The sequence below is a fragment of the Phyllostomus discolor genome, chromosome 5, assembly GCF_004126475.2.
Source record: "Phyllostomus discolor isolate MPI-MPIP mPhyDis1 chromosome 5, mPhyDis1.pri.v3, whole genome shotgun sequence".
Lineage (NCBI taxonomy): Eukaryota > Metazoa > Chordata > Mammalia > Chiroptera > Phyllostomidae > Phyllostomus > Phyllostomus discolor.
The window spans coordinates 36272982-36287409 of NC_040907.2; the positions used below are offsets into that span (position 1 = coordinate 36272982).

Genomic DNA, 14428 nt, shown 5'->3' on the forward strand with positions numbered 1-14428 from the left:
CTCTAAAAATAAATAAATAAAATCTTAAAAAATATATATCCAGTCAGAAACAAAGCATTTACTAATTGAAATAAAGAACAATTTACAGGGAAACAACAGTAGAGTGGATGAAGCCAAAAGTCAAATCAATTTGATTTGATTCCAATTCATTTAATCCAAATGAATTTATTTAATCCAAATCCAATCCATTTAATTTGTGACATAAAAAGCAAAGAACCACCAATTAGAACAACAAGAAGAAAAAAAATCCAAAAAAAGGAAGACAGCCTTCCGGCCAAAATGGAGGCATAGGTAGATACACTTTGCCTTCTCACACAACCAAAAAAAGGACAAGAGATTTTAAAACAAAAAATAACCAGAACTGCCAGAAAATCAAACTGTATGGAAGTCTGACAACCAAGGAGTTAAAGAAACATTCACCCAGACTGGTAGGAGGGACAGAGACAGACAGCTGAGGTAGACAGGGCTCAAGGTAAGGCAGTGGCTGGAGGACCAGATAACAGCTGGAAGACCTGAGGTCCCACATTTATGTGTGGATAAACTGGGAGGAACAACTCGAGAGCAAGAAAGACCATGCTACCCAGGGTTCCAGGGCAGGGAAATAAAGCCTCAAAACCTCTAACTGTGAAACCTGTGGGGATTGTGGCAGCAGTAGAAGTAACTCCCAGCCTCACAGGAGAATTAGTTAGAGAGACACACAGGATCCTAGAAGGTACACAAACTGCCCACCTGATGGGAATCAGCACCAGAAGAATCAGCACTAAGTGATGAAGAGATAGCCAACTTATCAGATGCAGAGTTCAGAACACCGGTAATCAGGATGCTCATAGAAATAGTTGAGTATGAAGCCCTGCCTAGCGGTAGCTCAGTGGATTGAACGCCAGCTGTGAACCAAAGTGTCGCAGGTTCAATTCCCAGTCAGGGCACATGCCTGGGTTGCAGGCCAGGTCCCCAGCAACCACACATTGCTGTTTCTCTCTCTCTCTTTCTCCCTCCCTTCCCTCTCTAAAAAATAAATAAAATCTTTTAAAAAAAGAAATAGTTGAGTATGGTCACACACACAAAAAAAAAAAAGAGAGAGAGAGAGGCTTAGGAACCTCCAGGACAACTTTAAATGTTTCAATATCTGAATCATAGAGGTACCAAAAGGAGAAGAGAAAGAGCAACGAGTGGAAAAATTATTTGAAAATATAATGACGGAGAACTTCCCCAATATGGCAAAGGAAACAGACTCTCAAAAAGTCCAGGAAGCTCAGAGAGTCCCAACGAAGTTGGACCCAAGGAAGCACACACCAAGGCACATCATAATTACATTACCCAAGATGAAAGATAAGGAATCTTAAAAGCATCAAGAGAAAAGGAGACAGTTACCTACAAAGGTGTTCCCATAAGACTATCAGCTGATTTCTGAAAAGAAACCTTGCAGGCAAGAAGGGGCTGAAAAGAAGTATTTGAAGTCATGAAAGGCAAGGACCTACATCCAAGATTACTCTACCCAGCAAAACTATCATTTAGAATGGGAGGGCAGATAGAGTACTTTCCAGATAAGGTATAGTTGAAGAAGTTCATCATCACCAAGCCCTTATTAATGAAATGTTAAAGGGACTTATCTAAGAAAAAGAAGATCAAAACTATGAACAGTAAAATGACAACAAACTCACAACTATCAACAACTGAACCTAAAAAAAAAAAAAAAAAAAAAAACTAAGCAAATAATTAGAACAGGAACAAAATCACAGAAAAGGAGATCACATGGAGGGTTATCAGCGGGGAGGTAGAGCGGGAGAATGGGGGACGAGGTACCATGAATAAAAAGCAAAAATGACAGGTACAAACCAGACAGGGGGAGGTTAAGAACAGTATGGGAAATGCAGAAGCCAAAGAACTTATATGTATGATCCATGGCATGAACTAAGGTGGGGGAATACTGGTGGGAGGGAGGGTGCAGGGTGCATGGGAATAAAGGGGAGAGAAAAAATTGGACAACGGTAACAGCATAATCAGTAAAATATATTTTTAAAAAATAAAATAAAATAAATGAAGACAGTATAAGCAGCCTCTGGGACAACCTCAAGAGATCCAATATTCACATCATAAGGGTGCCAGAAGAAGGGAAAGAGCAAGAAATTGGAAATCTATCTGAAAGAATAGTGAAAGAAAACTTCCCTAATTTGGTGAAGGAAATAGACATATAAGTCCAGGAAGAACAGAGAATCACAATTATGATGCAAGCAAAGAGGCCTACTCCAAGATGCATCCTTATTAAAAGGTCAAAGGTTAAAGATAAAGAGAGCCTCTTAAAAGCAAGAGAAAAGAAGTTACTGGAATGCTGCCAGATGGGAGGGGAGAGGGAGAGAATGGGTAAAGATGATGGTGGGGTTAAGAAGTACAAATAGGTAATAACAGAATAGCCATAGAGATGTAAAGTACAGTATAGGAAATGGAGTAGCTAAATAACTTATACGCATGACTCACAGACATGAACAATGGTAGCAGGACTGCCTGAGAGAGCTGGGGGCGCTGCCTGGAGAGGAGTGAAGGGGGAAAAATCAGAACAATTGTAATAGCATAATCAATATAATAAAAAATAAAAATAAGTATTTAGCCCACTAGATAGAATTGTTCCACGACTAAAATGAGACCACTAAGAAAGGCAGATAAATCACACAGAAAATTAAGTTCACGATTTCCAGTTGTCTCGCCATTTAAGTGTCTTAACATCAATATCTATACACAATCATTCATGGCTCATGGCAGGTTTAGGAGTAAAAATATGAAAACAAACTATTCCCCCATTCCTATCCCAAGAAAGCATATACCCCTGTATCTCATATTAGCCTTAATGGATCCCTAAGTTTAAATCAGTGATTCTTAACTAGGGGCAATTTTGTCTCTCAGGAAACATCTGGCAGTATATGGAGATATTTCTGATGGTCCCAACTGGGGACAGTGCTACTACTATCTCGTGGATAAGGATGGTGCAATACATCCCACAATGCACAAGACAGCCTACCACACCAAATAATTATCTAGCCCAAAATGTCAATGGTGCCAAGGTTGAGAAACCATGATCTAAAAATATCCTATTACTATATAGAAGTTTTCCCAAAAAGTATATTTTTGTCCCAGTGTTTTTGGGCAAATTCTTATTTTTATTGAAAACATAACAAGAAATAAGCAGCTTGATTATTTCAGATGGGAAACTCCTGGTACCATTAAATTCCCATTTCAAAATCCCCAATCTAAATGGGGAGGAAGTGAGGCTGATTTTTCTCTGTATATCTGCACCACATAAAAACAAGATTTTAAAAAAATGTTATTTATTTATTGTTAGAGAAGGAGAGTCAGAGAGAAACATTGATGTGTGGTTGTCTCTAATACGCTCCCTCCTGGCTACCAGGCCTGAAACCCAGGCATGTGCCCTGACTGGGAATCAAACTGGCAACCCTTTGGTTCACAGGCTGGTGCTCAACCCACTGAGTCACACACCAGCCAGGGCTAAAAACAAGTTTTTAAAAGAACTCCAACCCTTATTTTTTAATTGCACCTCCAATTCATGAAAACATTATTTATGTCACCAAGGTAAGTTTCGTATACTTTACTTCTATCTTACTTTTATACAAAATATTAAAACGTTCACTTTTATGTGATAGGAAAACATAACATGAGACCAACTTTTAACCAATGTCATTTTTATATATCAGGTTGATAAGTTTGATAATATGTTGATGAAACTGGAGAAAAAAACACAAACACTGTTGTTGAATGTAAATTACCAATACCTATTCGAATTAAAAATATGTTTTGGCCTCAAATTATAGCCACTTAACTAATATACATACTCACACATGTGCACAGATATGAAAAGGAATGTTCATTGTTGGCAGTAACAGAAGAATGGAGACAACACAAATGTCTACCATTAGATGGGTAGTTAAATAAATTATTGTATATTCAGGTAAGGGAAAGTGCTGAAGTTCTGAAAATAATAAGGGAGAGCTGTATGTGTTGGTATAGAACAATCTAGACCAATTAAGCTTAAGAAAGAATCAGTAATAACAATAATGAGCCACAAAATGATATGCAGCTTACTCAAAGGAAACATAAAAAATATATACACCATTTGCATATACATCAGACTGTCGCTGGAAATACACACACAAGAAACAGGCAAAAACAACTGCCTCTGAGGAGACTGAGGGCCCAGAACAGGAAGGAGACTTTCACTGGCATGGTTTGAATTTTTTTTAACATGGGTTTATACCAGCTCTTTTATTTACTGACTGCAAAATTTAAAGAACTCAAATTCTGAGCCTTAGTATTCTCCAATTTGAAATGATGATAATAATAGCCTAGCTCATTGGGTATTATAAGATCAAATGAAAGAGCATAAAATGCTTTATAAATTATAAAGCAGAACACAAAATTGTAAATTAGTCCTCTGAATGAATTCTCCAAACCAATTATAATTATTTTTATCATTCTTCTGACCAATTTCTCTAAACCCGAAGATGTTTGGGATGAAATGTGAGTGCAGATGCAATATTACAACACAGACTTTTTTACTTTATCTGTAGTTACTGGCTTCAATTTTAAAAAGTAGATTTTCAAAAAGTTATCACAGAAATGCTAAGTCAACTGACTACAGAAGGAATACATGCTCACCACTGAAAAGAAGGTAAAAAAGACTATACCCACACTATTAAAAAATCTTGGGGTTTTTCCTTCTAGTCTTTTTTTCTTTGCATGTTTAACTAGATTAATCGTTTAAATGTTTTTAAATGTTTCCACTTTACTGTAATACAACATTGGAATTACATTCTCAGATTATTAGAAGCTTCTAATAAAGATAATTTTTAATGAAGGCACAATATTTTATCTTCTTGATCAGAGTTCAACCACTTTAAAATGAAATTCCAGGATGTGAACTCTGCCTGGATTAACTTTTTATTTATTTCTGCAAGTAACCAGGTTATGTATCTTTCTCTTTCTGTCCAACCCCCTAACAGAGTTCCAATTTTACTAAGTCCAAAACTCACATATAAAGTGCATTTATAATTCCTTGAAAAGCAAGTACAACACCTTATATTGAGCTCTAAATCAGACTATTAGTGAGAGAGGAAATAACAACTATGATTTGTTGCTAAATAAAGATGCTCAATCTTTTTCTACTATGTGTTAGTCTAGTATCATCCTGTCTGCAAAAAGAGTGAAAACAAAGAAATATACTCTGAGGTTATTCAGGGAAGACTCCTATTGGACAAACCCAAATGTTCCTAATTAATTTTAACTATGACAACTCCTCCCAAATGCTGAACATTCCAAGCCATTTTTGAGAATAGTTAGTATCATTCAAAAAAGAAAGGGCTTCCTGAGAATACTGGATTATCACTTACATATTCTGCTCTGTACTTATTGTCATAATTGTTAAACCAGCCCATTAAGGTGATACATTTATTAACACAACTGCATAATTTTTTAAAATTGAAAATAAATACCAGAAACTGAAATTATGGGAGATTTTTCCCTCCAATTTTTAAATTTTCTATAATGCAGTTATATCACTCTTACAATTTAAAAAAGCGTTAAAAGGATAATTATTCTTATAGAATTTATTGTTTTAAACCATACACTAAAATTATTTTAAGTCTCATTCTAAGGACCTTTTTATTATTAAAAAAGAAAAATCCTTGACCTGGCCAGCATGGCTCAGTAGGTTGGGCATCAGCCTGCACAGTGAAGGCTCCCAGGTTTGACTCCTAGTCAGAGCACTTGCCTGGGTTGAGGTCAGGTCCCAGGTCAGGGTGAGTGTGGGAGGAAACCGATTAATATTTCTCTCCCACTCTTTCTCCCTCCCTTCCCCTTTCTCTAAAATAAACAAATAAATATTTGTTTAAAAAGACAGATTCAGGATCAACTCTTTAAAAAAATCCTTGCTAAATTAAAAGAAAACTTCAGTATAAAACTACTGGAAGACTACTTAAAAGACTCATATCATGCCTATTTCAATAAAATAAAACCTTTATCATCATCAAGAGCACTACTACACACCCATAATTGTATTGTCAAGATAGCATGAAAGACAATGAAGATTCAGAAGCACAAGACCTGTCTTCCATTCTCAAGTTCACTACCTAATTAGGACAACAGGGGATATACTGAAAAAGAGAATCAAAAATACACGGGGGCATGCCAAGCATCTAGTGCACAGAGAGGTATAGTGAAATAAACTGCTTTTGTTGGAGTCCTACAGACCTTGGTTCAAATCTTAGCCCTTCCATTTACTATTTACATAAATTACTTTCCTCATTTGTAAAATGTTAAATTAAGTGACATTAAATTTCTGTCATATAGTAATGCCCAAAGGGAAGCTAACAGTATTACTGTTATTATTAGGGATACAGTCTTGAGGAAGAAATGGGCAACTGGAAAATTTTTTGAAGAGAAGTATTAATATCTTTTTTGTAATCTACCACCATAAGCAAAAATCACAAGATCTTTCTCAAGTTTTACTTCACATTGACAAGAAAAAAACTAAACATCCAGTGAAAACTACTAAAATTAGAAAACACTAATGTACACAGCACTAAGTACCCTGGGGAAGTCACCACTAAACCTGCACATCGTAGAATATGACCTATAAAAAAGAACGTTAGTTGGAAAGGTCCTTAGATCAGCTAATTCAAACTCTCCTACTAGAATGTAAGCTCCGCGTTTTGTCTCCAAGCTCCAAGATTGTTATCTATTTTGTTATTAGTATATCCTCAGTACCCTGAATAATTACTAGTACAGAGAATGCTCAACAAATATTCATTGAATAAATATTAAAGTTAAGAAAACTGAGGCCTGGAGACTTAACTCAATGCCACACATTGAACTAAGCTTGGCAGAGCTGGGACTGGAGCTAACCTTTCATTATTCTAATAGTTTATCTTCTCTGGTAGCTGGAGAATAATAATTTAGATAATTTATTTTGGTGGTTGGGGAGTTGAAGGTTGGTTGGCAGGCAGAGGAAGGAAGGAGTAAATTAAAACATTTTTTCACATTCTCCTCTGTCAGTTTTGCTTAATTGATAAAGGCAAAAAAAAAATTTATAAACCTGGCTGGTGTAGCTCAGTGGATTGAGCTCGGCTGCGAACCAAAGTGTCGCAGGTTCGATTCCCAGTCAGGGTACATGCCTGGGTTGCAGGCCATGACCCCCAGCAACCGCACATTAATGTTTCTCTCTCTCTCTCTCTCTCTCTCTTTCTCCCCCCCTTCCCTCTCTAAAAGATAAATAAATAAAATCTTTTAAAAAATTTTATAAACACAATTCCAACACAGTGCCTACCACATAATAAGCAGTTAGCAAATATTTGTCGAATAAATGAGCCCACTCCCAAACCATTATTTTCTCATGACTAGAGGTGGAAACTAACTCCAGCATCTGTTTAATCTTTGTAACAGCCATAGAGCCCTTTAGAATTTTCAGCCAAACAGAAGACAAAGTTATTAATCACCTTCATCCAGATGGGCACTGAGGGAAAAGAGATGAATTAAAAGACATCCCTGCCCTCGAGGATCTCTCTCTCTCTCTCTCTCCCTCTCTCTCTCTCTCCCTCTCTCTCTCTCTCTCTCTCTCTCTCTCTAGAGTTCACCTAAGTCTGTCTGCATCTGTTTCTGTCCCTGCCTGTGTGTGTGTGTGTGTGTGTGTGTGTGTTGGGGGAAGGGGTTGACATAAACACATCAATAATGAATGTGAAACCAGGTTGCACTGTTATCTCAGTTTATTGCCTCAAGCAGTTAAACTAAATTAAAAAACACAAATTAGCAAAGTTTTAGATTAACAAGGAGGTACATTAGGGTATATTAACACTTGAGAAGATTCTTTTTTGTGTGTGCCTTTACAAAATATCTTAATGTCTTAAAATCAAAACACTCCAAATTGACTTATTAGACTTGTCAATACAAATGAACCATCTACGTCCTCATATATGAGACTCTGAAGGATATTACTCCCAATTCAGTATTTATTCTGTGTATGTTAACACTTAAATATATTTTAAAAAACACAAGAACAATTATTTAACTGCCTATAAAACTGACAGAGCCTGAAGAAAACCTCCAGAAATGACAGTAAAGAGAAACTAAAAACATTATCCAGGGAGAGAATAAAGTAGGCACACAGCTAAGTAGTAAATCTACAGAAGTCTTCAAGAGACCAGAATCTTCAAGAGGGGGAAAACTCCTCCTCAGAATTGGTCAAAAGAACCAGAGAGCAACAGCCTGCCAACAGGACCTTGTTTATTAATGCAACTCACTAACTAGACTCATAAAAAGTGAACACCCGAAAGTCAATGTTGCCATTCCTCAAATTTGAGTTTCAGGAAGACCCTTCCAAAGTGATTCGCCACCAAAACTAAATCACCACAGTCCAAAGATTCTTCCCCATTACCTGCTTGTTAAAATAGGATAAGCAACACCAAACAAATTGGGAAATAAACAGACTTCTTACAAGACTGGTAATTTCTGCAAGCTGAAGCTGTTTTACCTAAAACACATGTTCGTATGTGGTTCCTGGTTTCTGGGGAGAATATTTTTCACTCAGTCTATCGTAGTGCTAAGTGGAACACCCCAAAACTCTCTGTGCCCAAAATGTATACCCTATCTGTGTTAAAATCTTACGAGCACTGACAAATTCAGGTCAAGGAGACTACAAGGTGGCCGGAAGATACTACAAGGCAAACAGGAAGGCTGGGGTGGGCCCCGAGGGGAAAGTACCTGGCCACCAGCTGTGGAGAGAACAGGATGAGAAGTTGAAACTGGGTAAGTTTTGGTCAGAGTAGTGGGAAGGAATTGACAGGTGCATATCACCTCACCATCCTGGACACCACAGGAAGATTATAATTGGCTTTCCTTTTACAAAGAGGGAGAAACCAGGATCCTAGAGTGAGTGATGCTGAGAGGTTGTCTGGGAAGCACAAGGACAGGGTTCTGAAAGAAAGAGAAAAGGAAAAGACCCGAGAACCGCTTTTGATGAAGATTCCCCCAGAATGAGTAATCTCTAGGGTCGGTTCCCAGCCCAAGATTGATGGCACCACCACATCTGTTGAAGGATGTTTTCCTGTTATCCGCTTGGACAGCGATCAAATGAAATCCCACCGGGTAGGAATGGAAGCAGAGGTGAGCAGGAAAAGACTAATCGAGGGTCTGCCCTGGAAGGAAACCTGATCAGGAGGGGAAGAGGCTGAATTCAGGGAGGGCTAGCTAGATAAGTACTTGGGTAGGATGAGACTTATTTGGAATAGAGAACCCTGGAGGAAACTGTTGGCGAAGGGTTGCCTTTCCTTGGACTCCAGTAGAAACAGGCCGGTTTAAGGAGAAAAGATGCCGTGAACGTCAGGCTCGGGAAGGTGACTAGAACTGGGGTAAGCGCTTTGCCCGGCGGAGGGCTGACCCGGGGTTGAAGCTGATCAGCAGTAGCTCAACAGGCGCTCACCTGGGACAGACTGGCTAGGAAGGAGGAAACTTCTTGCGAGAGTGAAAGCTGAGTGGAGGGAGAGGGGCCGGGCACCAGCTGAGCGGGGCTGGGGGCACGGTCAACTCAGTTTGGGTGGGGAGGAGTAGAAAGGAAGGGGCGCCAGGTGGGGCGGGGCCGAGGGCGCCCAGCGACCACAGGTGGGGTCCGGGCATTCTAAGCAGAGCTGCCAGTTCGGGATGGCGCCCTCCCTCCGGCACACGCGCGCACGCTCCTGCTCTCCGCCGCCCCGCCCGGGGCCGGGACAAACAGCACGAGTCGGTGAACCAGAGAGGGTGGTGGGGGAGGGGGCTGGTCGGGAATACCGGCCGACCAAGCCCAGCGGATGGGCTGGCGGCGTTACCTGTGTCAGGGAGAGCTGGGCCGCCGCAGCCATGGTGTTTCCATCATGCACGGGAGGGGAAGGAAGGACTGGCGGACGGGGGCTAGGGCGGGGAGAAGGCGGAGGGAGCGGCCAGAGGCAAGGCCGGGGCGGGCAAGCGGGCGTCTCCCCTAACTTCGACAACTTCCCTCCTCTCACCCGCCCCGCCCCGCCTGGCCCCGCCCGCCCCAGCAGGCCGGGCGGCACCCAAATCCTGGCGCCGGAGTTTGCGCCGCGGGACTGGAGCCTGACACCGAGGGCGGAGCCGCTTGGGAAAACCCAGAGCACACATGAAATTAAGGATAATGGGTTTTGAAGGCACTGACAACTCCGGATTGTCCTGTGAACTTTAGGCAGATCTTCTGCTTCTATAAAATAAAGTAAATATTTTTTTAAATTTTAATTGGGGAAATTATACCCCAAATCCAGGTTTCTTGTGAGGACTAAATGATACTCATATAATGATATAAAATAATAACAGTACTTTATATACACATCAAAATCTGTGCTAGATGCTTTACTTTTTAATTGTATAAAAGAAAGAACTGAGACATAAGCTGTACAAATGAGGAAACCAAAACATTTTTTAAAAGTGCCATAGCTAAGGTCATACAGCTAATTAAATAGCTTAAATAGGATTCAGATCTAACTACAAAACCTTTCATCTAACCATCTCCTTTAGGGTGTGATGTTGAAAAGAAGACTTAAGTCAGACCCTCTAGGAGCCAACATCTAGGAAGGAGGAGGATGGAATACTTTCCTTGCCTGCTTGCTGCCTGCCTCTGTAGATTCCTCAATAAAAGAGCACTGGGCCCTGACCACGTAGCTCAGTTGGTCAGAGCTTCACCTGGATACACCAAGGTTGTGGATTCCATCCCACCAATGAATGCATAAATAAATGGGAACAACAACTCCATGTTTCTCATCACTCTCTCTTACTTTCTTTCTCTCTCTCTCTCATCAAATTAAAAAAATTAAAAATAAATATAAATAAAAATATTAAAAGAGCCCTGAGACCACTTTAGTTGCCTCCTAACTCATTCAATAGTCCACCTGGCAAACTCCTCCTACTTTCTCAAGACACCAGTATCACCTCCTTCGCCAAGTCAGAATTACACACTCTCCTTTTCAACATTTTTTTTCCTTTACCTTATGAAGTCGTCATCACCCCAGTTACTGTTTACATCTGTCTACCCCTCTAGACCAGAGCTCCTCAATGACAAGGACTGTTTCAGATATACTTCTATACCCTCAGACCCTAGCACGTAGTACATACTCAATAAAGATCTTTGTTCCTATTGTATTAAATATAATACAACTAACACTTTCTCATGATGCCATCTTCAATTAGAATAGCCAACCAGTTACTTGAAGCCCTCATATTTAAAGACTTGGCTTATATGCTACTTATTTGAAGGAGCCTTTTAGGAACTCCCACCCTACTTCTTAGTTGCTCTTGTATATTCCATATTATACTCTGCCTTGTCCTTTTAGTTAGTTGAGGACTTTTTTGCACCCCCTACTACACCTTAAAATCCTTGAGGACAGTGTGCTAATTCATGAGTACATCCCCCTCATAGTTTAGTCTAGCACAGGGTAACCCTCAATAAATGTGTTTACCCAGAATTGGTCATCCTTTCTCAGTCATGGCAGCTTCCCACAACAATAAGCCACAACTCTGTCAGGCCCACACCCCTGTTACCATTATCACAGCAGTTTCTTCTGGCTCACCAGGAAGGCCAGCTGAATGAGAAGACCCAGGACTGACTTAGCCCCACTGAAATTTTTAGATTTTTTCCACCACAGACAAACCACCCAGATATGCCCTCAGAGACTCCTGACTTCATTCAGACTTCCTTTCACAAGGTCCAGCCATGAAGAGCGAGTCTGCAGGTCTGTTGAGCAACCACTTACTGAAAAGTCTCCCTTAACCTCTTTTTGCTGTTATTCTTTTTGACTCAAGAGAGAAGGGGAGATATTGTTTTAAATTACTCCACCCTCATACCTCTATCAGCTATAACCATAGCTGATGTTTCTGCTTGAATTTTCTATTTTCCATTATCACATCTGAGCTTTGCAACAGACTGCAAGATATACTTTATATACGAGATAACTGAAGGTCCTAGACCAGGGCTGTCCAACTCATTTTCACCGGGAGCCACATCAGCCTCGCGGTTGCCTTCAAAGGGCCGAATGTAATTTCAACTCCTTAACAGTTAAGGAGTAGTTACATTTATACAGTCCTAAAATTATTTTGGCCCTTTGAAGGCAACTGTGAGGCTGATGGGGCCCGCCAGTGAAAATGAGTTGGACAGCCCTGTCCTAGAGGTTAAGTGATTTGCCCAAGGTTATTCAGCTCATAACCAAAGCAGTGGAGCATAGCGGAATAAACAGGGCTGGGACATCAGAAACATGCAGGTTCCAGTGCTAGCTCTACCACTTTCTAGCTGTACAGTCTTAGGGTGGTTGTCAAGATGAATAAAATAACATATATAAAAATACCTACCCTGGCTGGCGTAGCTCAGTGGATTGAGCGCGGGCTGGGAACCAAAGTGTCCCAGGTTTGATTCCCAGCCAGGGTACATTCCTGGGTTGCAGGCCATAGCCCCCAGCAACCGCACATTGATGTTTCTCTCTCTCTCTCTCTCTCTCTCTCTCTCCCTTCCCTCTCTAAAAATAAATAAAGTCTTTAAAAAAAAATTTTTTTTAAATCTGTTTCACTGTTTAAAAAAAAATACCTAAAGATGTAAATATATAAATTTAGTTAAGAAATCTGAAAGTGATGGAATAAATAGCTTTCAGGAATACAAATTCACTTGCTAGTCAAGACAACTCCTCCAAATCAAATGAAATACAAGGTATTACTCTTGAGTGAATAGATTGGAGTCCCAGGTGTATAGAGTTTCCTAGAAAAGCAATGTGGGGCAGCAAGGAGAATATTGGGGTCGCTTACTATGTGACCTCAGGCAAACCATCTAACCTGTTGAGCCTCAGTTTCTCACGTATAAAAATAAGTAAATCAATGTGAAAAATGTTGAGGAAATACAAGGAATTATTGCTATACTTATTTTGTGACTGATGTTAAGTCAAAAACAACACATATTTATCCAGCATTGCTTTTCACAGTTTATAAATGTTTTTACATACAGCATCTAGCACAACTCCTTGAGTCAAATGGACACATGACAGAAGTTTGTTGAACTGAATGCATAATCTCATGTGTAGTTATTATTTGGATGCTTATTTTATCCCCATTTCAAAGTTAAGAAAATCAAGGAACAAATATTTTATAAATGATTTGTTTCAGTAACTGTCACTTAGAGCATGTTTGGGCCTTGGTTAAAATAATAAAAATGATAATTAGACTCCTCAGCCAGGGAAGAGTATAGGTAAGAATCACTAAGTGGAAATTGCCCTAAGCCCCCTTTCAGACCACCAGTAATTTTCACTAGCTTCCTCCTCCGCTCACTGGTTCTGGTTTAAAAACTTGATACATAGTGGAGGATGGGAATGATAATCCAGACTCCCCAAAATGCCTAGAATTTCTGGGACTGGATTTTTGTAAATGACACACCAATGACAGTTTGTGAATGTGTGTCCCAGATCTCATCAAATCACTGGGTCATATCCCAAATCTATTTTAGGAGAGTAAAATGCAGATGATGGAAGATATGTTATTATTTAATTCATTGTAACAAGAAAGAGCTTTTTGGAGCAGACAAAAAGGACTTAAATGTCTCTGGGTCTCTATACCTTAAATTTCTCATGTGTACATGGGAGGTAATAATATCTACCTTGTAGGGATGGTATAAGGGTTAAAAATCACGCAAAATGTCCTATCAAAGAGGCTGACCTGGAATAGATATTCAGTAAGTGGTAGCTGTAAGGATACCATTCTCCAACATCACTTCATCATTTAACTCTCTATCCCTCAGACAACCCTCCAATTGCTAAGTCAGTTTTGCAGGTGTCTTGGCCATAAAAAAAGAGTGCCTTGAACAGCTGACATACTTATCTCTCTCATCGGGAAAGATGTTCTCTAGGTAAACAAAGTTGTGTCTGATGACTCAAATCTGGATACTGATAACCAACAATTGCTGCTTTTATATGCATTATTTTATTTAATCCTCACAACAACACTATAGGGACTATTAATTAATTTTATTTTATAGAAGAGGTATTTGTGCAAATTCATGGTGACAAGACTGGAAATTATATACAGGTCTTCTGACTTAAATGTGCTTTTTACTAAGGCATATTGCTGGTGTCCTGCAGACATTGACCACCCCTAAAAAGAATGAATAAAACAATGTTGACCATTAGAAGCCGGAGTTGAGACTCTGGATTTATAATAACCCTAAATCCAAGATGATCTAAAGAGAAGACTTAGATAATGAACAGTTTTTTCATTAGCCTGTCATTCCATCTTTCCATCCTACTGTATACTCCCACTCCCCCTCCCCAACTTACGGTTAAAGGAAACCACAGCTACTTTTTTTTATTTCTTTATTGTCCAGCTTTTGGAGGTGACCATGATATCAGCTCTTCAT

General features: G+C 39.6%; 1 protein-coding gene and 1 long non-coding RNA gene across 8 annotated transcripts in view; one reads left to right on the top strand and one right to left on the bottom strand.

Moving 5' to 3' along the window:
- The window catches only part of EPS15 (epidermal growth factor receptor pathway substrate 15), a 128735-nt gene extending 118694 nt beyond the window's left edge, over window positions 1–10041 (bottom strand). For 2 of the 6 annotated variants that reach the window (XM_036026068.1, XM_028511331.2), the window contains exon 1: window positions 9861–10003. In XM_036026068.1, the coding sequence (XP_035881961.1) occupies window positions 9861–9893 (33 nt within the window). In that variant the 5' untranslated portion in view covers window positions 9894–10003. Of the gene's footprint in view, window positions 1–9860 lie in introns of all 6 variants that reach the window. The other 4 variants (XM_028511330.2, XM_028511335.2, XM_028511334.2 and 1 more) reach the window with 4 other exon arrangements.
- On the top strand, window positions 8743–11425 carry LOC118500625. 2 transcript variants are annotated; one of them, XR_004903197.1, is made up of 3 exons: window positions 8743–8809; window positions 8909–9144; window positions 10561–11425. It is a non-coding gene; the product is annotated as an uncharacterized LOC118500625 (long non-coding RNA). The 2 variants fall into 2 exon arrangements; XR_004903198.1 differs by lacking the exon at window positions 10561–11425 and adding an exon at window positions 10074–10191.
- The last annotated feature ends 3003 nt before the right edge of the window (window positions 11426–14428 follow it).